The sequence below is a fragment of the Aulostomus chinensis genome, chromosome 20 (assembly GCF_037954235.1).
Source record: "Aulostomus chinensis isolate RoL2024-O1b breed Wild chromosome 20, RoL_Achi_v1.0, whole genome shotgun sequence".
NCBI classification, from domain to species: domain Eukaryota; kingdom Metazoa; phylum Chordata; class Actinopteri; order Syngnathiformes; family Aulostomidae; genus Aulostomus; species Aulostomus chinensis.
In genome coordinates this window covers 2,760,001-2,784,261 of record NC_141339.1, presented here as the reverse complement: position 1 = coordinate 2,784,261, position 24,261 = coordinate 2,760,001, and the positions used below count along the sequence as shown (strand labels likewise).

The 24,261-nt window shown below is 48.2% G+C and overlaps 2 protein-coding genes across 10 annotated transcripts in view; one reads left to right on the top strand and one right to left on the bottom strand.

The window, feature by feature from the left end:
- The window catches only part of cdc42bpab (CDC42 binding protein kinase alpha (DMPK-like) b), a 77,962-nt gene extending 55,222 nt beyond the window's left edge, over positions 1-22,740 (top strand). Inside the window, exons 12-45 of one of the 8 annotated variants that reach the window (XM_086190121.1) lie at positions 173-295; positions 442-575; positions 722-843; positions 1,219-1,339; positions 1,788-1,898; positions 2,972-3,219; positions 3,344-3,358; positions 4,826-4,931; positions 7,165-7,289; positions 8,220-8,325; positions 8,566-8,714; positions 8,905-8,996; positions 9,653-9,729; positions 9,923-9,970; positions 11,221-11,259; positions 11,795-11,914; positions 12,510-12,593; positions 12,676-12,781; positions 12,938-13,074; positions 13,241-13,380; positions 13,896-13,977; positions 14,231-14,450; positions 14,778-14,840; positions 14,930-15,183; positions 15,325-15,449; positions 15,535-15,749; positions 15,832-15,929; positions 16,058-16,142; positions 16,433-16,556; positions 17,242-17,359; positions 17,803-17,905; positions 17,993-18,150; positions 18,738-18,812; positions 20,296-22,740. In XM_086190121.1, the coding sequence (XP_086046247.1) occupies positions 173-295; positions 442-575; positions 722-843; positions 1,219-1,339; positions 1,788-1,898; positions 2,972-3,219; positions 3,344-3,358; positions 4,826-4,931; positions 7,165-7,289; positions 8,220-8,325; positions 8,566-8,714; positions 8,905-8,996; positions 9,653-9,729; positions 9,923-9,970; positions 11,221-11,259; positions 11,795-11,914; positions 12,510-12,593; positions 12,676-12,781; positions 12,938-13,074; positions 13,241-13,380; positions 13,896-13,977; positions 14,231-14,450; positions 14,778-14,840; positions 14,930-15,183; positions 15,325-15,449; positions 15,535-15,749; positions 15,832-15,929; positions 16,058-16,142; positions 16,433-16,556; positions 17,242-17,359; positions 17,803-17,905; positions 17,993-18,150; positions 18,738-18,812; positions 20,296-20,427 (4,055 nt within the window). In that variant the 3' untranslated portion in view covers positions 20,428-22,740. Of the gene's footprint in view, positions 1-172; positions 296-441; positions 576-721; positions 844-1,218; positions 1,340-1,787; positions 1,899-2,971; positions 3,220-3,343; positions 3,359-4,825; positions 4,932-7,164; positions 7,290-8,219; positions 8,326-8,565; positions 8,715-8,904; positions 8,997-9,652; positions 9,730-9,922; positions 9,971-11,220; positions 11,260-11,794; positions 11,915-12,509; positions 12,594-12,675; positions 12,782-12,937; positions 13,075-13,240; positions 13,381-13,895; positions 13,978-14,230; positions 14,451-14,777; positions 14,841-14,929; positions 15,184-15,324; positions 15,450-15,534; positions 15,750-15,831; positions 15,930-16,057; positions 16,143-16,432; positions 16,557-17,241; positions 17,360-17,787; positions 17,906-17,992; positions 18,151-18,737; positions 18,813-20,295 lie in introns of all 8 variants that reach the window. The other 7 variants (XM_086190119.1, XM_086190120.1, XM_086190122.1 and 4 more) reach the window with 7 other exon arrangements.
- Positions 22,741-23,064: 324 nt separating this feature from the next.
- fzd3a (frizzled class receptor 3a) overlaps positions 23,065-24,261 on the bottom strand; it is a 20,774-nt gene continuing 19,577 nt past the window's right edge. For both annotated transcript variants that reach the window (XM_086190128.1, XM_086190129.1), the window contains exons 8-9: positions 24,152-24,261; positions 23,065-24,072 (exon numbers count right to left, since the gene is read on the bottom strand). The exon at positions 24,152-24,261 is cut by the window's right edge and continues 148 nt beyond it. In XM_086190128.1, the coding sequence (XP_086046254.1) occupies positions 23,820-24,072; positions 24,152-24,261 (363 nt within the window). In that variant the 3' untranslated portion in view covers positions 23,065-23,819. The remainder of the gene's footprint in view (positions 24,073-24,151) is intronic.

The following is a 24,261-nucleotide window of genomic DNA, read 5'->3' as shown; positions in this document are numbered from 1 at the left end:
GTGTGTGTGTGTGTGTGTGTGTGTGAGAGAGAGAGAGAGGGAGTGAGAGAGAACACGGATAGTTGTTTGACAAAATGGTTATTATTTTCGTCTGTTAAACAGATGTAAAATCAGATTCCCCCCTCTTATCAATGTTTGATACTAAAGTGATGTCTCTTAACTCTCCTGGCAGAGTCGACTCAGACAGTTCAGGCGCTTCAACACCCGACAGGCGAGGGCCCCCTCAGTGCCAACAAGGAGGTGGAGATCAGGAGTCTGAAGAGTGAGATCGACATCCTCAAGAAGCAAATAGCTGGTCAGGACACCTCCTTCACTCCCCTCACTGCCTGATCAGACTGAATTCAGTCACTGAACATGCAACAATACACTGTCATAGTTTCACTCAAACCCTGTGTGTGTGTGTGTCTGTGTGTCTGTGTGTCTGTGTGTGTGGGTTTGCAGACTCAGGCCAACTGGAGAAGCAGCTTGAGGATGTGACGTTGGCTCGTAGGGACCTGGAGGACTCATCCAAACATATCAAGACTCTAGACAAACAAATAAAGACTCTCTCACAGGAGAGAGACGACATGCAGAAGGTACTGTCAGTGGTGTCATTGGGTTCCTAGTCAGCACGAGTAGTTCACGCCTCACTGCAAGCTAAAAGAACATAAAGTCTTTGCATTCAGGATGTTTGTTTGACTTCTGCGGATCTTTTATCTGCTTTCACTCGGTCTTGTTGCAGGAGCTGGCGGATGCTAGTGAGAGGCTGAAGTCTCAGTCGAAAGAGCTGAAGGAAGCTCACAGCCAGAGAAAAGTGGCCATGCAGGAGTTCTCAGAGCTCAATGAGAGACTCACAGACCTCAGGTAGCAGCGTACTGCAGCTCACACTTCAGACTGTTACAGTGGTCAGTCAAACCCTCTTAGAGGGCAGAGTGAGGGATGTTGGGTCTCCCTGTTTGGGGGGCGGGGGGGGGGGGCTCTAGACCTGCTTAGACTTCTGTCCTGATTTGGTGCTGATATAGATAGTTTTTATTTAACTTCACTTGAATGAAATTTAACGCAGAGAGGTAACTGACAGTGCTAGTTCCTAAGCTCAGACTCATATCAATGGTTGACCATGTTTGGGGTTAAGTTTACAACAACGATTTCCCCCGGTGGCTAATTGTTACAGCCAGCAGATAACTGGCACCAGAACTCTTGTGTAATGACTCACCTGCATCGTCTAAATCTCTCACCCAGGTCTGCAAAGCAGCGCATCGCCCGCCAATTGCGTGACAAGGAGGAGGAGCTGGAGAGTCAAACTCAGAAAGTTGAGGCTCTGCGCCTTGAGGTGCGAAAGGCCGAGAGGTCCAGGAAAGAGGTAGAGTAGGCTCCCTGTACTTATCCGCATTCCCCACGCCTGTCGCTGCACAGCTGACGTTTGTGTTCTGTCTGTGTGGTGAATCCTTTTAACCTCTGTGGAGGTGTTTGTTGATGTACGAGAGCGTTTCTACCCTGTTGCTGTGGCTTCATTCCAGTGTATAATGCTGTTACATTCTTCAGAATGACTGATCGATTAAGAGTGATATTCTCATAATAGACCTTTGTTCCAGTCATGCTAAATACAGTGGAATAAGCCCACTATTATATAAACCTGATTTTGTTGCAGTGTAGCAGCTGGATGTTTGTATTTTTGATGTCTCCTCATGAATGTTAGGATTATATTATGTACGAGATTCTCACATTTAGATGTGCGTGTTTGGGCGATAAATAGGGATACAAACTTGTGTCATGTCACCGGCGTAAGAGTGTGAATCTGTGGTGGTCAGATGGAGGCTCAGACGGAGGAGCAGGCGGCCGAGGCTCAGAAAGAGAGGAAGCTGAGGGAGCGCAATGAGCAGTACAGCCGGCAGCTGGAGGAGGAGCTGGAAGGCCTGAAGGTGAGTGTGCAAAATCACACACACACACACGCGCACACACACACACGCACACACACACGCACACACACACGCGCAAACACACACACCTTAAGGACATATTCTTCATTTGTGTATCGAGCACTAAGAAGTGTCACCTGCCATTTTAAGGAAACGTTGCTAAATGTGGAACAAACATTCCACTTTCTTCTCTACTTCCATTAACAGAAGAATGAAAAGCAGCCTGACTCGGTTATGCAACAGTGGAGAGAAGCTGCTGTCTGGGTCACCGCTGACTTCTCTCTCTGCTGCATGTTGCTCGATGTTTCCCAGGAAATTTACTTGGACTACCGGATTGGCTCGGATTATATTTGTATATTTCTGATATTAGTCCAGCGACCCATCCACATTTTCCATATCGTCATTTTGCTATTTTGGTCTTTTTCTGTGTAAACACGACTCCAGAAGAGGGATTCCTGCTCTTTTTCAAGTGCCTTCTTTTCTCGAGTCTGACGTGATTTAGGTTGTTTGCGTCCAAAACACAGAAAACAAATCTACATATATAATTGCTTTCCATCCTTGTCTCCAAGGATGGAAAGTGTCAAACTCTAAATATCCAGATAACCACAGTCACTCAGTGAACGCTGATCTGAGTTGCACCTGATTTAATTTTCCCTGCAATTTGATCCTTAGGAGTAAAGGCCCAACATTCTGACAGGCAGCTGTTAACAGCACATTTTCAGTAACTTCACTTTCAATAAATCCGCAGCTTCCTGTCGCTTCAGCTGTCGTCAGGTCAGTCAGTGTTGCCTCAATCTCTAAGCTCCCTCCTGAGCACCTGAGTGAGCGTCACTCCTGTTTATAGGGATGGAGGGAAATCCATAAATAAAACCTGATAATAAAGCTCAAGGTCAGCTGTTAACCTTTTGCTGTCCTTAAACTCACATTATAATTCTCTAAAATAAAAGCCAGATCATGGCAGGTCTGTGTGGCCACGCATAGATCATTTATTGTTATTTAGTCTTGATATTTAATATCTTGACTCCATACGTCTCAAACCTCTCAATGCCAATTCCTACCTCTCCACCGTCTCCTAGTTGAAGCAGGTCGGCTCCCCCGCCACGCCGGCGTCAGCAGACCAGTCCCAGGAGATGGGTCGCCTGCGTGGGGACCTGGAGAAGAAAACGCTCCTGTACGAGGAGGAACTAGCCCGCAGGGAGACGCAGCATAGCACTGAGCTGAAGGCCTTGCGCAAAGAGCTGCGCGACGCCGAGAGCCAGCACCTCGCATTGCAGAAGGAGATCCTCATGCTTAAAGACAAGCTGGAGAAGACGCGCAGAGAGAGGTATTGTTTGGCTCTGTTGTTACCAGCAGGCCAGTTGTAGTGCTGGTGTTTCTGCTCCATATAAGGTCAATATTCATATCTAAACAATAATGACGCGTGATCTCATCTCTGTTGTCTTTTCCAGTGATGATTATATGAGGTAATTACATATCATTAATAATAGCTTAATGGCTTGTCTGGTGTCATCGTGTAGTAAAGCTGTTTGTTTTGGATAGTTCACCTGAGTGCAGCAGTTTTATCACCTCTCACCCACCAGAGGTTGATGGTAGAAGATTCAGTTTCAGCTCAAACGAAGCACAGATTACCGTCCAGTCCTTCCATCACCGCAGTAGGGTAGCGCTGTCCTGCTTCACGGCAGCTCCAGACTGCAGCTGTAACACCTGTGGGAGTGTGAATGTGAGAATTGTCACTGCTGCAGGCTGGCACACGGAAATACACCAATCCACGCAGCTCTTTCACATTCGCAAATAGAACAGTAGCAGTGCTAAAGGTTGAGCCTCACTGTCAGCACGCTTTGCTGCTTAAAACGACGGCGGCAGGTCACATCAGCTATCAGGTTCATATCAGATCTGATAAGAAGGATAATTCATATCAGATCCATGAATTGAACTGAATATTTGAACTCTATTGAAACAGAACCTTTTGTTTTTTTTGATGAAGCCGCATGGGAAAACAGCTGGCTGGAGACGGATGGTTACGCTGTTATTTCAACATAGCAAACGCATATTAAATCAGCGTTGCATATCCTCCGCTGCTGTGTAAACACCAGCGCAGGATCGGAAAGTCAGTCGATAACCAATGTTAAAGGGTTGGGATGAGGATCAGGGCCAGAAAAATCAGGACGCCCTGAGGTCTCCAGTATTTTCATTCCTGCATATCAACCAACAGCGGATGACTGAACTCCAGAGGTGGTTCCTAATACTGTTCTACTGGAGCGCTGAGGATGAGCCTCGGTGTGGCTGCTGGGATCATTGAATCCACAGCGCCCGGCGGTCCCGTTAGTGCGCGTATTTCACCACCAGTAGCGTCTGTGGTGCTACCCTCCACACCGCTGGCGCAGATATCACTGCAGTGTAACGTCTTCCAGCTTGTTATGGCTTGCAGTGTTAATCATAGTACGCTGCACTGCAGTTCCGTATGAGTTCAAGTGGTCACCCCCGCCCCCTTTGGTACTCGGGGGCTTCTGATCCCATTCAGAGAACTGCTGGTCTAATCACATTTTAATAAAATCTTGTTTGTGGGGAGAAGCTGTGGAGCTTTGTTTTTGCAGCCTCTCGCCTGACCTTCCCGCCTGCTGTTACCGACGTATTACCCTCACTACTTCTATCGTGTTCTAACAGCATTAATGTGTTTGGCCGGCTCTCGGCCTGGTGTAGCGCTGCAGCCACACATGAACTCAGGTGGGAGCGATGAGGCCTTTTGACAGTAGGTCAGACATCTGATTGCATTTGTGATGCTTCAGAAAGCTTGAAACCCCTCAACAGAATCTAAATTTCTCAATGAATTAAAGTTCTAAGGTCAGGGTCTGATTAGAAAATTAAAAAAAAAAAAACTTGACACAACTTTGCAAGTTTAACCATCTGAGTGTCTATTTTTCCTCCTTCAGTCAAACCGAACGGGAAGAATTTGAGACGGAGTACAAAGAGAAGTATGAGAGGGAAAGAGTCCTGCTCATGGAGGAAAATAAAAAGCTGTCCAGTGAGCTGGATAAGGTGAGATACATATTCACATGGACACCTCATAAAAACCTCTCTGAAACGTCAGGTTTCTCATGTCCGCGTGCTGTTTCTCCATCTGTGTCACGCTTTGTATCCATCTTGCTTTCTCAGATTTGTACTGATCTGTTTATCCGTCTAAAACACACATACACTAAAGACCACAATTCCCCAACCCCAGGTAACCCCAGTGGACTCCTCCATCACATTCCTGCCTCCACCCCCTCTCCCCTCACACTGCCAAAGATATCACTCTTCAGTATCCCTCATCCAAACAGCCTGTAGCCTCCCACACACTCGGATGGAATGACTCTGGATTAAACTCTATTGACTTTGGAAGTCGCGCTTGGAAGTTCAAAAAGGCCCAACAATTTAAACAATATATTAGAAGTAGGAGGCTTTTTGACATTTGGAATAAAGTGTCTGGATGTTGTTTTTAAAGTCTGCAACTGATTTAAAAAAAAAGAAAGAAAGAAAGAAGGAAAATATGAAATATAGAGAATATGGAAGTTATTTAATGTAGTATTTTATTATTTCATGGACTTGATAATGCCATTTAAAGGCTAAAGCGCTCAGGACTGAGGAGAACCAGACTTCAGCTTCATGCTACATTCTGAGAATCTTTCAGTGGGAAACAGTTTGGTCTCTTTGTGGCCGAATCAAGCCGGCGCGTCTTTGGTTATCATGCGTCAGAGAGGTTGTCAGTGCTACAGACGTGAGACCCGAGGAGGTCGTTGTTTTTGTTCTGAGAACGGGAAGTAACAAGTGATCTAAGTCGGTCATGTGACCCACCAAAACACTGAAAAGAATGGATCGGCAAGTGTTCTCAGCATACAGGAACAGCAGCTTCCCCTCACGCCGGGTCCTGCACCGCGTCGGCTCCCCAGGCTCATTGCCAGCTAGATGTCCGAGACACATGAATGAGCCTGAGCGGAAAATCAGGGCTGAATTAATTTGGCATTAGTGAGATAAACTCCTCTCAAAAAAAAAAATCATTGAGAAATTTTGTGTCCTTAACACGATTCATTTCACGTACCTTGTCTTTTTCTTTTTCTTTTTTGCCAGTACAAATTACTGCCCTGTGGTTTGTGTTGGGGAGAAGAAGTCATCAGAGGATTGAACCGTCACGATTTATTTCCCCGTATTTGTAAGGAGGAGGATATCTGACAAAGTTCTTGAATTCCTCCTTCATGCCAACAAATTTGTTCATAATTGTGGGCAAATATGAAGAGAGTGGCTGTTAAAGAGTCGGCTGCTTTCAGTTAAAACCTCATCTACGAGACTTCTAGGTGGCAAGACGCACTGGAGCAGTGGCGAGTAGTTAGGGGTGAGCTCACCTGCCGACGCCGGGCCTCTAACCTGAGGACCTGGTCTGCCCAACCATCTGTGCTGTTCTTGAAGCTCCAGTATATCACAGGGGCATAAATTCTTACAGATGCAACATAAAAGTCAAAGTGATCCACAACTTTACAGTTGAATACAAAAAGAAAAAAAATTGCACCTGGTTTACTCTGCACAGGATGTTTCCATTGATGGTAAAATACCAGCAGACATAAATCAAAAAACATTTTTTTTTACACGATGTGTTTCTGATGAGGTAATCTGGTCATGTGGAGTGATTCCATGGTTGGGAATGAACCGGAATGAGGTGCTGTTGGATTACCAGGAGAGTTCCTGTACACAGAGTAGGAACACATAAGGACTTGAATGTCCTCACAGTGACTCAAAATGGGTTTGCAAACATGTCTGGCACCTGAAATCAATTACAAAACAATACGAAAGACTGTTTTTAGCAAAAAGATTCCCTCAAGGTGAGTTTGGATCCGCTAATGATGTCACCAGGGTTACGTCCTCACGCGCCCCCTCATATTAAAGGATTCCCTCCACGTCTCATGCGTAAATGCATCTGGAAGTTGAATCATAGAAGCTTGTCCTCAAAGGTTACAGTAATTAATGTTCCACATGTGTGTGTGTGTGTGTATTGAGGCGGTCGTCATTTTTCTAGTCTCAGCACCTTTGCATGTAGCAGCTCTTCACCTGTTAGACTCATTCCAGCGGTCCAGAGTTCAAATCGATGAATGGATCCATGTTCCAGGTGTCAGGCTTCAAAATGACAGCTTTATGACTCTCCGCCCTGTAAACACGATGCTTTGAGTGATCTGTCTTCATGATGTGTGTGTGTGTGTGTGTGTGTGTGTGTGTGTGTGTGTGTGTTTGTGTGTTCCCTCAGCTGACCAGCATGTTTGAGAAGGTGAGCAGCTCCAACCGGCAGCTGGAGGATGACATGAGAGAGCTGTCCGACAAGAAGGAGAGCGTTGCTCACTGGGAGGCCCAGATCACCGAAATCATCCAGTGGTGAGACCCACATACACACTCTCACTCTCACTCACACACACACACACACACACACACACACACACACACACACACACACACACACACACACACACACACACACACACACACACAGCAACTTTCTCAATGTCCCAAATAAATATAAGCTGATGTCTTTTCTTTGAAGTGACTTCACAAAATGAATGAACACACACACACACACACACAACCTGTCACTCCTATGCTGTCTAGTAGTGTATTGGGTTCCACCACACAGTATAGCTGCTGCATTTTTCACATACCTCTGAAGAACTTGGAGCTGCACGACCCTCCCTTCTGCTCAGATCACTTCCCATTGCAGCTGACACCTCGCCAGCTGCTGGGCTTTCCTCTGCTGGTCTTCACATAGTTCACATAGCACACACACAACATCCATCCAGGCACCGACACACACACATAGATCAATGCACATTCCAAACATGCACATACAAATGTTGAGCCGGGAATTTACTCTCAGAGAAATTCAGTGAGCCACGTGTCCCCCTGGTGGCAATGGTATGCTACTGCAGGGAAGAGTTGGAACACTCCACAAAAAGTACAAGTTAAACTCTCATTTTTATATTTGAGGTGTGAGGGGTTGCTCATTTGTAGCCTTTTCACACCAGGAGTGTTTATTCTCCATGAGTGTTATGTTCGTGAGCATGGCTAAACATGAATATGTGTGTTTGGAGGAATAAAGCAAATGATGTGGAATTCAAGTCTGTGCTTCGGTCACAAGCCCTGAAGGTGATGTCATGACGACTGGTTATGTTTGTGCTGTGAAGGTTGAACATGCTGGTAAATATGGAGATCTACAGAACAATAATTGATCAGAACAGCTGCTCGCTTCTGTGTCCTGCCTTCAGCACGTGCGATGATGTAACCGGTCAACCGTGTGTGTGTTTGGCTCAGGGTGAGTGACGAGAAGGATGCTCGAGGATACCTGCAGGCCCTGGCCACCAAGATGACGGAGGAGCTGGAGGGACTGAGAAACACCAGCCTTGGAGCCAGAGCCACGGTGAAATACACACTCAAGCATCACGCACATGAGACTTGAGGTGGAACATATTTGACATTTTTTAATGATCTGCATCATTCCTGAGCTCATGAGGCCTGTCAATAAGAGATCCCATCACTCTTGTGTCCGAAAACACTCGCTGTTGTTCACAAATTCATGTTCAGTACATGGGGACCAAAAGTGAGGCGATGTGGTTCGTTACTGCTCGCTCATTACCGCTTGCTCTCGTCTTTGTTGTAGGACATGCCATGGAAGATGCGACGCTTTGCCAAGTTGGACATGTCAGCCCGTCTGGAGCTGCAGTCGGCCCTGGACGCTGAGATCAGGGCCAAGCAGAGCATCCAGGATGAACTGAACAAGGTCAAGGCCAACAACATCTCCACCGAATGGTACGAGTATCAAGTGGAGGCCTTTCTTTTTCCTTGTCTTAAAACAGTTCCGCTTGTCGAGGCAGATGGCCTCCCGTCACGAGCCTATGACCTTTGAAAGTGTTGTGACGTTTGTTGTGAGTTGATTTTTGAAGAAAATGTTCTCAGCGATTAACGTTTGATGAGTGAATGTTTTTCCTTGATCCACCAGTAAACTGCAAGAAGTAGAGACTAAAAACCAGGAGCTGCTGTCTGAGATCGACAGACTGAAGAAGGAGACGGAGGAGCTGCGGCTACGCAGAGGTACCGCAGCAACTCTCATGCACCACAAATGTCAGCTGGGTGGACAGCACTGTCTCTTCACAGCACAAAGCTTCTTGGTTGGGATCAGACGTCCGTCTTTCTGTGAGGAGGTGGCATGCTCTCCCCCTGCCGGCACCAGAAACATGCAAGTTAGGCTAATTGGAGACCCCGAATTGTCCCTAGGTGTGAGTTTGATTGGTTGTCAATGTCCATATGAGATCTCTCTGATGGACTGAGGACCGGTCCAGGGTAACACTGCCTCTCGCCCATGATAGCGAGGACGGACTCCCGTCCCCCGTGACTCTGAAGGGGAAAAGCAGTGTGGAGGATGGATCTCTCTGGCCGTGATCAGCAGAGCCACAGCTGAAACAGAACTCCTGCACGTGCCGTGGGCTGTAGCAACACTTGTTTCTGGGGAGATTAGCATAAAAGAGGGTTTTACTACAAGCAGGACCCAAATCAGGGTTTTGCATCAGCACCCATATTTGAGCAATAAAATCATGTGACATGTGGATGAAAATGTATTGTTACTTAGGTCATATGAAACACCCCCTCACGTCTTAGGCGCAGTCCTGTGACTCTTTGTTTAAGTCGCCCTTTGATGTTTTAATATCACGTACTTAACTGCGGTTGTGTTATTTGTTCTGTGTCTGTAGGTGTCAAGCACCAGGATTCCCAGAATTCCTTCTTGGCTTTTCTCAACGCCTCCACCTCAACACTCGACCATTTTGATGTGAGTATTTATCAGCTGAGCAGCATAAATAAATACATGTATGACGAAAGCTTCTGTTCACCTGTCTGGCCTTTAAAAGTGATTACAGTGAACTTTAACTGTTTCTGTGTCTTTGTTGTGTTCAAGCATTTTTGTTCATGGTTTTGTTTTGATCTTTGTGGTTGTTTCCATGCTTCATTCTCCTGTCCATCAGGACTCTTATTCCTCCTCCTCTTCCTCTTTAATTGAGTTTTTGGAAGACGTAAGTGTGTCTTGGTCAGGCGGAGGATGTTTGTGTATGCAGCAGTAGTGCTGGAGGACCGTGAGCATATTTACCACCTAGCGGGATGTGTGACTGAGTGTGTGAGCCTGGTGTAACTGATGACGAGTGGAGCCACTGCAAACAATGTCGGTCGCATGATTCAGACGAGGAGCAAATCCTCCTCAGACACAAGAAAGTTGTCATATCTTAATATGGGAGATTTGTTATATAAAACCCTTTAATATACATTTAAATGAGTTGTCTTGTCAATATAAACATTTGCTGACAGACTTTTTTTGCAGTGCAGTATGCAGGTCCCAGCTAGCCTGGTAGATGGTGAGCTATGTGAATGGCTCTACTCGGCTTCCTCGTGCTAGGACCTGGTTTGAACCGAACCTTAACGTACATTTTTGTTAAACACACTTTCCATACGATCATTAAAGTGATACTTCTCCTAAAAAAGTATACTTTGCCTTTCAAGTATTCACTACTAGGAATCTTTATCTCACAAAAACGTTTTCGCGTCCTGCATCACTCCTGCCAGCCACGAATATTTAGCTTGAAGCTAATAGAGACTAACAGCTAACAACTACAAAAATGGCCGTTACGAACTCTCAGGTGCATCATCCAGTGTTATCCACGTCCAGCTGTGAGATCAGTAAATCCACAAATCGTAGATTTGAGCAAAGAAAAACAAAGTAACACAACCAGTTTGTCACAACTGTCACCAAGCGGGGGGGTGACCAGCTGGTGCATTTAGGTGACCAAACTCCCTTGCAGTTGTTACACGCTGGTTATGATGGTTACTGGGTTATACTGGACGATGTGCTGGACGTTCGTACGCTGCTGTCAGCGGCCATTAGCTTCAAGCTCAATATACATGGCTGGCTCACTAAGGAGCGACGCAGGAGGGGAAAACGTCCTCGAGCTCAAGACACCTATTTGTGAGTACTTGGAAGGCACAGAAATATACTTTTTGTTTGAAGTATTACTTTAATCTTCGGCCTAAACCCGACCTTGAGTAGCTGCTGTGGTCCATGTTGACTCTCCCAGCTCTTTCCTACCTGTTACTGTGTATTTCTCCACATTAGCCCCCAGCCTCATTCTCCTGCAGTTGAATCCTGGTGATACACCGTAGATCCGTGCAATAAAAATTTCTTTCAGTCTGTTTAAATGTGTTTTCAGCTCTTTCTGATATCCACTCATATCTGTGTCTCTGCCACTCTCCGCCTCTCTTCCTGCCACTGAAGCGCTCGCCGTCCGTTGGCCCAGCTAGCAAAGGCAGACGTGTAAGCATCCTCACTGCGCTCAACGCTCTCCATCTGCCTCTCTACGTGTTGTCCCGTCCTCTTCATGTTCATTTGTGTGTTGTGGCTGTTTGGTTGCATGGTAGGGGTTTTATACATCAGCTTCTCTGTCACGGGTGTGTTGTCAAAGGCATTCCTGGGTTTGATTTCGGTCACAATGCTTCACCAGCTGTCATTGTGCATCGGTGTCTCTGTATTCTTAGTCCTCAGTGTAGCTTTCATTTCCATGCATGGTGTTTGGGCGTTTGTGGTGCCACAAATGAGCATGGACTTTGAGCTGTAACGTGTTTTACAACTAAGGTGTGGTCAGTTTTTCTTCGTGGCTTCCAACTAATTTGATCACAAAAACCTTGTTGTCTTGTTTTTGTTTGTTTAATGTGGAACCTGCCTGCCCCCCCAAGCATGGATGCCGGTTTGTTTGTTTGGCTCCGTGTTTCTGTGCCTCTGTCTCCTTCCCCTCTTCCTCTGGTCTTCCTCAGTTCTTTTGCCTCGTCAACCCATTTGTTCCTTTCATCAGGTGGAATCTATGGACAACTTCACCCCCTCCAACACTCCATCCCGGGAAGACGACCCCAAGGCCCATCTAAAGTCCCGCTCGCGTTCACCCTCCATGGCGAGTGATATGGAGCCTATAGAGGTAAAAGTGCGGTGTTCATTCACTCTGGTCGACTGTTCAGCACAAGACGAGAGATAAAAGTTGTTGCTGATTGTTTGTTAGAAACATGGCATGTTTTGCCTGACATGTTTAGGACCAATAAATATATTTCAAAATATTTCCAACCCCGTTCTAATTGGAGAAGGTATTCGAAGCATCTCACAATGCTGAAGCAGTCTCCTGGGTCAGCCTTTGTGAATTGAAGGTAACTTAATTATGGAGAAATGTCAAGTGGCAGCAGTGCACCTAGAAGCATGGAGAACGGTTTACATTGAGCTTTTGTTGAATATGCTGCTGCAACTGAGCATGGTTGTTCAGACTCTGACTACGGTCCGTTCCCTCGAATGTCATTCAAAACCCTTCTTAGTCTTGGCAGGAGTCTTCTTACCAGAACGAGAAGTCCAACTCTATGCTGATGACACTGTTGAGCTGAGACAAAAGCTTTGGGAGCCTGTAGTGAAACCTTGACCGCGTCCGTGGTCGTTCCTGGAGACCCATACGTGCTGTCAGAAAGGTCATTGATTAAGATGTCCTCCTCATATCTCACTGGTTTGTCTTTGTGTGTCCCGTCATGCAGTTGATAGACCACCCTCCCCGTACAGTTCAGACCCCCACCATGCGTTCAGGAGGGTACGGCAGCATCGGCCGCTCCTCACCTAAGGTAAGGCCCGTTCCTCTACAGTCGTCATCACCACAGTTTACGTCACGATTGATAACCACTGGTTTGTGTTTGCGTTCTAAAGCCCAAAGCACATCAGTTTGTGGTGAAGTCGTTCAGCACGCCCACCAAGTGTAACCAGTGCACTTCCCTCATGGTGGGTCTCATACGCCAAGGCTGCACCTGTGAAGGTAAGATCAGCTGATGAACCAGATTAGAGCCAGAAGGTTCCGGTTTATTCCAGCTCGTATCTTCTCAAGTTGAGAAATATTGAATTCTGGTTGACCTTGAGTTCCAGTGATAAACCTCTCACCCGTCTCCATATCGTCTCCTCCCGTGTCCTCCAGTGTGCAACTTCTCCTGCCACGTAACATGTGCAGACAAGGCTCCAGCCGTGTGTCCCGTCCCGCAGGACCAGACCAAGGGCCCGCTGGGTATCGACCCACAGAGGGGGATCGGTACTGCGTATGAGGGGCACGTCAGGGTGAGTCAGACCTACAAAGGGTCTGCGGAGACTCTCTCATAGCTGGTCACACGCAATAGTCATGTGAAACGAACACCCAGTGCAAAACCACTTTGGGAGGTGGTCAGAGACGCGTTGTGACCCCAAGCGTCTCTGATCCACTGAAATGTGTTCCTGTGTGTTGTAGGTGCCCAAACCAACAGGGGTGAAGAAGGGCTGGCAGAGAGCGATGGCCGTGGTCTGTGACTTCAAACTCTTCCTCTACGAGCTGGGAGAAGGAAAAGCAACTCAACCGAGTGTCATCGTCAGCCAAGTCATCGATATGAGGTGAGAGAAGCAGCTGACTGACAAGTCAACAACCATCAGGGAATGTCTCCTCATTCTGTCCATCTGTCAGACACTTGAACGACGGAATGACCGAATGATGAACCGGTTACTCGTGAGTAACGTTAGATTAATCATTAAGACATGAGTCGAAGCCGCAATGAATGCAGCTGAGCTTTCATTGCAGAATGGTTTATTGGTAAAATGTAGGAGCCGAAGATGACTTCTTTATTTATTATTTTAAAGGTCATATTAATTGAAGGGGTGACTCATTTAATCAATAAAAAGGTTAAAAAAAATGCTCCTGGGTCCAAATGTTAATTTGTTTTTGTCCTAAAGATGTGGATTTGGAATGTTTGAAGATGAGAAAACAAAATAATCTGACCTGAGAACCTCTGATCATCTAACTGACCAAAACGGAGGCTTCCTATCAATCAGCTGATCAATGAATGGACTGTGAATGCTGCTGGAAGAGACGCGGCCCTGCATGTCTGATCTCTTTTCTTTCCTCCGTGCAGGGATGAAGAATTCTCCGTCAGTTCTGTTCTGGCGTCTGATGTCATCCACGCCAGCCGTAAAGACATCCCCTGTATATTCAGAGTGAGTTCAACTGGCTAGATTCATGCAGCTTCAGCTGCAACAAAGCGGCTGTCAGTTATTCCACTCTCAGTGATCGGTTCCTCAAAGGCTGCCTGCCAAGTGACATTACAAGTTAATTAGTTAACTGGACACTGAGCACTAATAATGTTTACCAGTCTCATCAATTTTGATAGCGATGATGCTACAAGGACAAAAATCAACAACCACAAACAACAGAAACTGTCATCCATGCTCATCCCTGTCCTGTCCACAGGTGACAGCGTCCCAGCTCTCGCCCTCCAGCAGCCACAAACCCTCCATCCTGATCCTGGCCGACAGCGACCAGGAGAGGAACAAGTGGGTGGGTCTCCTCAACGAGCTCCACCGCATCCTCAAGAAAAATAAGCTCAAGGAACGCTTCGTCTATGTCCCTAAGGAGGCGTACGACAGCACGCTGCCGCTCATCAAAACAACACAGTCTGCTGCTATCATAGGTAGGGAATCAAGCAGGCGGCTCCTCGTTATCCTGATGTCCAGACCCTTCTTCGCTCCTGTCTCGGTCGTCCTGTTCTGTCATTCTCTGAAAAAGAAATCCCTCGTTTTCCTGTATTTTTATCCGCTCCGTCTATCTGAATCCTCGTGCCTGTCCCACATCATTTGCTCTCAATGGCTCCAGGCTGAACGAGAAGACGACCAATTAAATCTAGAAACTAGCCATCGCTATGTTATGGAAATAGAAGTCAGCAGATAGGAATTTTTGCTGAACTCCATGTCCTTTTCTGTCCTGTTCTGACATGGATGTCCTCTTGTCTTGCCCACAGATCATGAGCGTGTCGCCCTGGGCAACGAGGAAGGCCTTTTTGTCATCCATGTCACCAAAGATGGTACGATCCACTTGATCCTTTCTTGTCTTTTAGTTTTGCCTCACAATTTTTTCAGTATCTTTAAATGTTTGTCTCTACTCCATCCTCAGAAATAATCCGGGTTGGGGACAATAAGAAGGTGCACCACATCGACCTGATCCCCCAGGAGCAGCTGCTGGCCGTCATCTCCGGCAGAAACCGCCACGTGCGTCTTTTCCCCACACAGGCGCTGGATGGCCGTGAGATCGAGTCTTACAAGCTGGGCGAGACAAAGGGCTGCCAGACCATCGTCTCTGGCCCCGTCCGAAACTGCTCGCTCACCTGCCTCTGCGTGGCCATGAAGAGACAAGTCATATGTTACGAGGTACTTCAGCACAGAAGAGTTCACTCTCACCTGCACGCCGTCTGTCAGCAGCTCTACGTCTCTCCTCGCCCAGTTTCTCAGCTGTCAGGAAACTGGTCCTCCATCCATTTACTTGAAGCTAACATGCTAATCATCTTGCAGGTGAATAAGAGCAGGGCCCGCCACCGTCGGCTGCGGGAGCTGCAGGCTCCGGGGCCCGTCCAGTGGATGGGTCTGCTCAGTGAGCGTCTCTATGTGGGCTATCAGTCCGGCTTCACCCGCTACAGGTACCGTGGCCAGTATGAGCCTCCCTGCTGAAACAATGTGGTACGGCTTGTTCAGTTGACTAACTGACTGTGTTTGTACTGCCAGTGTCCATGGCGACGTGTCTCCGGTCAGCCTGCTCCACCAGGAGGATCACACCCTGGCCTTCATCCCGCAGCAGAACCTGGACGCCCTCTGTGCCGTAGAGATCTCCAGCAAGGAGCTGCTGCTGTGCTTCAGTGCCATCGGAGTGTACGTGGACTCCCAGGGCCGCCGGTCGCGGCAGCAGGAGCTGATGTGGCCGGCAGTGCCCAACGCCGCATGTGAGTGTGATGTCATGTATGTTAAAATAATGCTGAGTCAAAAATCCAAAAGTAAAGACTATAATTTGATGTGTTGGTCCAGGCTACAACGCCCCTTACCTGTCAGTGTACAGTGAGAACGCTGTGGATGTGTTTGATGTCAACACCATGGAGTGGATCCAGACTATCCCCCTGAAGAAGGTCAGAGGCCTCTCTGGCTCCACCTGCTGGATTACATGAGTTTTACCTGCTCCATCACTGCCATAGTAACCTGTCTCTGAGCATCCTTCAGACTCGATGTAACGATGACATGTCTGACTTGTCTGTAGGTACGACCCCTGAACATCGACGGCTCTCTGAACCTGCTGGGCCTGGAGACGGTGCGGCTCATCTACTTCAGAAACAAGATGGCAGGTCAGTGTGTGAGAAAAATAACACTCAGAGAAACTCCTTACCACCAAGTGGTTCCGTATGCGGATGTCTGTACTATAGTACTAGAAGTGGTTTGTGATTAGTCAACAGTTCCATCGTTTTTGACTGTTAAACACATTTACTCCAAAATTGAGTTCAATGTTTGGATTTGAAGCACCAGCATTGACACTGATGAATAATCCAGCGGGATTATGGCTGCACCTGTACCTGCACCCCGTGTGTGAGGGTGAGCAACCCTCTTTCATCACTGATGTGTGCGTGTGATCTTCCAGAGGGTGACGAGCTGGTGGTCCCGGAGACGTCAGACAACAGCAGGAAGCAGATGGTTCGCAGCATGAACAATAAGAGACGCTTCTCCTTCAGGGTGCCGGAGGAGGAGCGGCTTCAGCAGAGGAGGTGCGTCTCTCTCTCTCTCACACACACACACACACACACACACACACACACACACACACGTATAAGCTCCTCTTGCTGGCCTGTATATCATTACCTCGGTCATGGAGGCATCATACACGAACCTGAGGCCGACGTTCCTCGCCGTTGTGGGGGGTGCGCCATGTGGATTCAGGGGAAGATTCATTCATCGGTGAAAATGAGCTTTTGTTCACTGGGCTGAGCTGGCCTGGGTGGGATGAGCTCTCCTGAGCGCCCTCTACTGGGCTCATGCACTCACGAAAAAACCCAGAAAGGTCATGAAAACGGTGATATCCAGGCCTGGAAGCGTCTTGGAAATATAAATAAATCACAAATATGTAATCCCTGCAAATTAGAGTCAATTAAACTCCATTTGGACGGACAGAGAAACATCAGTTTTGATTCTCATTTGACTTAAATCTGTGTTTTTATTGTATCAAACCACTGAACCGCATTTAATTGAATGTGTGGTGAAGTTCGACCCAGAATCATTGGTTCTTGTTCAGAGGTGTTTGAGCCCTGAGTTCTAGTCAGTGTTATTTTTCCTCAGTGGTTCTGATTCAGATGATAAGATTGTGTGTGTGTGTGTGTCTGTCTGTCTGTGTGTGTGTGTGTGTGTGTGTGTGTGTGTGTCTGTGTCTGTGTCTGTGTCTGTGTGTGTGTCCAGAGAGATGCTACGGGATCCAGAGATGAGGAACAAGTTGATCTCCAACCCCACCAACTTCAACCACGTGGCCCACATGGGACCAGGAGACGGGATCCAGATCCTTAAAGACCTGCCCATGGTACACACACACACACACCTCCTTGAACTTTTGTGAGGTCCATCGACTCCACACCTTTACCATCACAACTAAATGATGCCATCCAACCTGTAACCTGACCCTAAAACCAGTTGTTGACCTCCATGCATTCCTGATTGCACACACACACACACACACACACACACACACACACACACACACACACACACACACACACACACACACACACACACACACACACACACACCACCTTCCCCCCCACTGGTCAATAACAGGTGCAGGTCCTGGCTGATACCTTTAGCTTCTCCCTCCACGTCTTCCTCACTCTTCATCACTCGTCATCATCAATCATCTGTATGTGTTGCATGACCCCTCCTCACTCCTGCCCCACCTCTGCACTCTGTCTTGTGTGTGTGTGTGTGTGTTTGTTCTCTGCATGTTTAAACCAGAACGTCCGTGTTCAGGAGAGCCGCGCCGGCTTCAGCGGTTCTGTCAGCATCCCCTCCATCACCAAGAACCGGGCGGAGCCGGGCCGCTCCATGAGTGCCAGCAGTGGGCTGGGCATACGTGAGTCTCACCCCCCCCCCAACCCACAATCACCATCAGCAGCTTCTGTGCCTCCACCTGACTGACATCCTGTGCGTGTCCCCTTAGGCTCGTCGTCCCAGAACGGCAGCGCCCTGCGCCGGGAGCTGTCGAGCGGAAGCTACGGATCCAAACGCCAGACCATGACGTCTCCCTCTGAGAGCTCGCTGTCCTCCGGCGGAGGCATGGACTGTGGTGACGCGCCGCTCTCCCAATTCGATAGAGAGGTCAGTCATTCTGTCCAGAGTCCAGATGGAAATCCTGATCGTGTCAAGTGAGGTTGTTTGATGACATGTTCCCATTCAACGAGCTCGTCCCTCTATCCTGTCCGTCTCACACATCAGGCCCCTCCCCTCATCCCACTCGTCCTTCCAATTGCTGGCTCCCTTTGATGTCATAGGTCCGCTGCAGCGCAAACTTCTAATTTTTTGCCAATCTAGAGCGTGTCGTTGCCCTGCCCCCCTCCCCCCATGGCGCCGCTGTCGTCTGCCAGTTATGGTCACCTGACCACCTGACCAGCTGACGCGTAGATGAATCCTGCAGCGTCGGCGTTGCTTGCATCGTTTCCTCATTCCAAGGCAGTAGCGTTGAACTTTGTCCTCAGTAGTTCTAGAGGTTATGGGGGCCTTTTACTCTCACCCCCCTCCCACCACCACCTCTCCATCCTGCTCATGGCCCTCTGGATGCTCTCAACTCCATCGCGCCCCATCTATCGCCTCTCTCCACCCCACCCAGCTGTGCCCTGCCTGCCCCCCCACCCCACCCCAGCATGTTGTCTGTGGGTCGGGCGCTGAGTGTGAACTCTCCTCTGCAGTGGCAGGCAGTCTCACCGTCGGAGAAGACCCCCGATCTGAAAAGGGCTTTAAGGACCCTGCTTAGTAAGATGAAGGTAATGTCTCCAGCTGCAACGACACACAACTCAGAGCACTCAACACGTGTCACATGACCAGCCTACCATTTCTGTTTGTTAGCGCACATTAGCGTGATGTGTGTTCAGCACACACACATGCTGTCACATTGAGTCCCCCCCCCCGCCCCCCGCTGCACCATTCCAGCCGTCATGTCAGCAGCGTCTGACAGCTTGTCATATCTGTCACTGGAGCATCAGCTGCCCGTCACCTGGGACTGGTTTCAGTTTGTGATTTGGTGATGATGGTGACTGTGCTATCCTGCTGCTGCTCGGACATCTGCACCCCCCGCCCCGCCCCACCCCCCATCGCTGCCCTCTCAGCCAGTCACAGAGCATGTCTGCTTCCATACGGCGCCGCCACCTCTCTGTCAACCACCACGGTCCTGCATGTTGACTGTGATGATGAAAGATGCTGCAGTAGAACTGCTTCAGTGTGTGTGTGTGTGTGTGTGTGTGTGTGTGTGTGTGGGCGGGGGGGGGGGGTATTCTACAGCTGTAGTGTGTGAAGGGAGCTGATGAGGTTAGTTACTGTGCCATCACTCCAGTGTTAGAGGCAAGTGTTGAGCATCATCATCCTCTGTTGTCACGGTAAAGAGGAGGGACAGGAAGCTGTCACATGACCCTCTGTTCTGAGATGCTGATCCAGACCTGATGATCATGATTGACAGCTCTCATGAGAGGAGCTCGCAGAGATCACGGGAGCTGATGAGTGGAGGGAGGAATTTCTTCAGTTGACTTCTGGTCCAGAATTTTCACAGTAAAACTCCCTAAGCGCTCTGACAACAAAATACATCTGATGATTATGAACTGCTGCTTTTATTTTGATGGCACAATCACTGAACTGCAAGTCATTCTGTGAGCAACTGATCCACGATCAGATCTGACCAGACAGACACACACACACACACCAAGGATCCAGATCCTTAAAGACCTGCCCATGGTACACACACACACACACACACACACACACACACACACACACACACACTTCTTATCATAGTTATACTCCATATATTAGTAGTAAAGCAGCATTAGTACTACAGCCAAGTGTGTACTATTGTCCTTTAAATGTAGTAAAGTATCAGTAGAAGTATTTATGAAGACCGAGTCTCAGTAACGATGATGTCAGTAGAGATGAGTGGTTCTTCCCTCCAGCTCATCATTTCTGGTCAGCTGACTCATTCTGATGATGCTGCTGCTGCTGCTGCTGCTGCTCGTGGGAGGGTGGGGGGAGGGGGTCAGTCCTCACATCTGCCTGTCACTCACTTGCATATTGTGTGAATCAAAAGGAAGGCTGAGCCTCGCCATCCTCACCGAGCCGACTGGCACCTGGAGCCCCCCCGACACCCCCCCCCCCCGACAGAAGACCAGTTGATTGTTTAACTTCCTCTTGATGTCTTTGTTCCTCTTTCCCTTACGTTTCTTTGCTAAACTCCATCCTCTTCCTTCTTCTCCCCTGCAGGACTCGGACTCCCCCCGCCACTCCACCGCCTCCAACAGCTCCACCTTCAGCAGCCCCCCCAGTCCAGCCTCCCCACACAAGACCAAGTCCCTGTCCCTGGAGAGCACAGACCGGATGGGCTGGGACACATGAGCCCCGCCAGCCGCCCGAAAGACCCCAGCAACCAACCGACAGCACAGGACCCCAGACCCCCCCCCCCCGTGCCCTCACTTCCTTTCTGAAATCTTCCCCCTCACTGCCCAGAGAACTGCACCTTCGGTCTCCCGCTGCCCCCCCATCAACACCCGCCACCTCCTCCTTCTCCCTCAACGTGTCTTTGACAGAACCTGCGAGCGTGTGGTCGTTTTCCAGAGGAATTCTGGGGGAGACGTTTTCAGACCCGCGTGGTGGTGCTGATGTTTGAGGGTGCAAATGTGTGCGTCTGTGTGTTTGCGCTTGGCAGCGTGTGTGCATGTGTTTATTGAGAAAAGGGCGTATGATTAAGGAATGAGAACCTCCCACCTGGGCTCTGTTAGCAGCACTCGATGAGACTCCAAAACCCACGATGCAACAAAAAAGAAGAGGAGGAGGAGGAATATTATTGAGAAAAAAGATTTCTACTTGTAAATAGGACCCTTTGGGTTTTAGGGGACGATATTTTAATTTATTTATCAATCTTAGACAAGGAAAGGGAGGTTTGCTTCACAGCCTGAAGCAGACGGGTGGCGTTTAACCCCCACAGCTCCTCATTTAACTCTTTGCTTTCTCTGCATTCATTGAAAATGTACAAAAAAGAAAGCGGTGTTTTTCTTTTGTTCTGTTTTTCTGCTCATGATACTAAGTGCAGTGACTTTATAATATTTTCAGCAAAAAGCTACAAACAGCATTACGAAAGCAGGTGAATCCTGTATGACATCATCACAGCTCCTCTGTGCTACTCTCTTCCTCATTGGTCCAGTGTGAGTGACATCATCATGCAGGCGCTCCTGGACGCGTCCTCCGTTGTAGCGTAGACGTTCCACTTGGCTGTACAACCAAACCGACTCCCATCACAGTAATGTACATAAAAGTAGAGAGTAATATATGATAAGGAAATACTATAGAGAACTACACGGGAAAGACACGAATCCTCCGTGACGTCGCTTCCGTTTGTTCAGTGGTTTGGGTTTCTATTCACACGAAAGCCATTTTAAAACTCGTTATTTTAATGATTTGAGTTTAGATTTGTTTTCTGTTTTTTTATTGTATGACTTTTTTTTTTCTCCCTGCTCGGATTGCATTCTAGTGAAGATGATGGTGTACGGACACACACACTCACACACACACTCACACTCTGAAGTGGTATTTTTACACAGCCGTTGTCCTCCTCTGAATGTAAGGAGGTGTGAACGTTGTCATCAAGTCTCCAAATCTGCTCGTCAGTCCTCGTGAGCAGGATTTAACCAAAAATGGAGGAAAAGAGGGAGTTTTTCTTTCTTGCAGCTCTGGAAGAATGTTTGCATGACTTGTCCACGTAGAGCCAACAAAACCAGAATGTAGAACACTTTGGTGGAGCCGCGGGTGTCGAGTAGCGACCGCAGATGTGTTGCTGACTCCCATCCAGGCGCTTTAACTTTGGCAGAATGGAAAAGGATTTTGCTTCCTCGCTTTAGACGGATCGAGTGGTGTGTTACTGGAGGTGAAACTGTCTGAAAGTGTCCAAAAACACTAACCTGGTCATAATGTGGTATTTTGTCCCCCCCCCATCTCTGTAAAAACAGGCCGAACAGTTACAGTTAAGTATCTGAAACCAGCCGTCATTCAGGCCAGAATCCTCCAGATTGTTCCGCTTGTCTCGGTGGTCAGAAGGGAAACAAAAGCTCTGACTCGTTGGTGCTCATTCCTGCAGACTGAAACACTCAGCAGCTCAATCCGAGTGTGTGTGTGTGTGTGTGTTTCTTTTTAGTATTCCATTTTATATGAAGAGAGAAAGAAGGGCGACTAAGCTGATTTTATTCCAAATGGCCACCTCTTCACAAACGTTTTAAGCTAGCTAGTCTCCGTGGTTCCTGGAGGGTGGAATGTATTATGTGGGGGTGTTTTATTGGCTGTTATTGTACAGAGAGACTGATCCCAGATATCCCAGTGAAGGGAGGGAGAGAGAGAGAGAGAGAGAGAGAGAGAGAGGCCGAAAAACTCAGGAAAATGTTAGAACCAATGACTTAAGACAAATATGAGTGTGTTTTGTTTGACAGACGACGGGAGTCAGGAGCGAGCGAGGGAGGCGGCGATGGTTCTGGTGTAGATGTGACCTGGGTGGAGGAGGCGAGGGCTCAGAGGTGTTGATGGAATGGTTTCGGGGGGGGGGGGGGGTGGTGACAGGTGCTTAGAGGGCTGAGGGGCCACAGAGGAAGAAAATCTAGAAAAAACGCCTTTGCATTTCAGTGAGGTCTTATCTACAGTACCTTCGATATTATTTTGCTCTTTCATATCATATTACACTTTTTTTCTAGGATTGCTTTGTAATAATTTGTACAGTTTTGCATGTTATAGATGTAATCATTTTTGTTTTCGGTTTGTTGTTTTACTTGGACTTGCTCTTTTTTGAACGGTTTGGGCGTTTTACTGAGGATAACCCACTACAGGTGATGTAGATTCTTTTTTGCACAAAAAAAAAATATTTAAGGTGTAAGGTCAAAACAAAATAATGTATGGAACTGGCTGCCACACTTGTGTGGAGAACTCATTATATTAACCTGACTCCGATGTATTTCAATAAAGCGGAGGGCTGTTACAAATACACACCTGCTGTGTCACGGTCTCGTCATTTCTTCTTCCAGGAAAACATCCACTTCCTCTGCTTTTTTCTATAAAACTTTATTACAAATGAACCCACAAAAGTTGTTTTTTTTTTTACATCTATGCACAGTTTTGCCACGAGGAGACGTCTAACATGTACAGGAGCTATTCAAGTAAGGACACGCTATCAACTAAGGGCCATAAACTCACTAGCGTCTAGGTTCAAACTGTAAGGCAGCAGTTTGGATTCAGGTTCTCGCGTTTCAGCCCTTTGCAGTCAAGACTAAGTTCATCTTATTAGCACACACATCTTTCATTCCCCAAGATTCAAGCCAATTCTTTACTCCACACGTTCTGAATGAGAGGGTTTCAGCGGGTTAAGTCAGTCGAATCTGACGGGAGGTGAAACTCGGGGGCATCAGTAGCTCGTCGGCTCAGGATCAAGAGCTCCTCCCTCCGCTCCTCCTCCAGAGTCCCTTCGGCCAGCGTCTCTTCCGCCTGCTGGTCAAGACTCCTGACCGGCTCAGTAGTGTTGCGCACATTGTGGACTAAAGTTGTATGAACTGTTGTTTTGGGGACCAGCTGGGAGGGTCGGGTAAAGCTGAGAGGACGTTTTTAAGGCATCGATCCACTCAGCGGATGGCGGCGGCCGCACCGAGCTGACACAGTTCGTCTCGTTTCAACAGCAGCGATGATGCGACTCAAGTAGATCTTTGCACATTCTTTAGCTTCATTCTTCAGCGGGCGCATCCTGGCGGGACGGGTCCTCAGGCTGCGTCCTCCTCCAGCACCCTGTGAATCCCGTTGCTGGGGACACCGAGGACGGCTTGGGTGGCAGAGCTGAGGTCCCGGATGCTACTGTGCCGCGATTGGCTCTCCAGTCTCTGGGTGGAGCCGTGCCGCGACAGGCTGTCCAGGCGATTCGTGCTGCAGTGTCGGGACTGTGATTGGTCGTTGAGGCGGGGCATGCTCCCGTAGGGCATGCGCTCATCGGTGGCTCGGAAACTGGAGGCCGTGTATCTGGGATGGAGGGAACAGAAGTGTGAGAGGGTTGGGGGTGAGGGTGGGTGTCAACAGCAGGAGGCAGCTGAGGACCAACCTGCCGTCTCGGGAGCGGTGCAGGCTGCCGTGGTAACTGCTCATCTTGGAGCGAGCGCTGCGGACGGAGCTGGCGCGGCTGGTGCTTCCGCTGGGTGGCTCGTCCAGCAT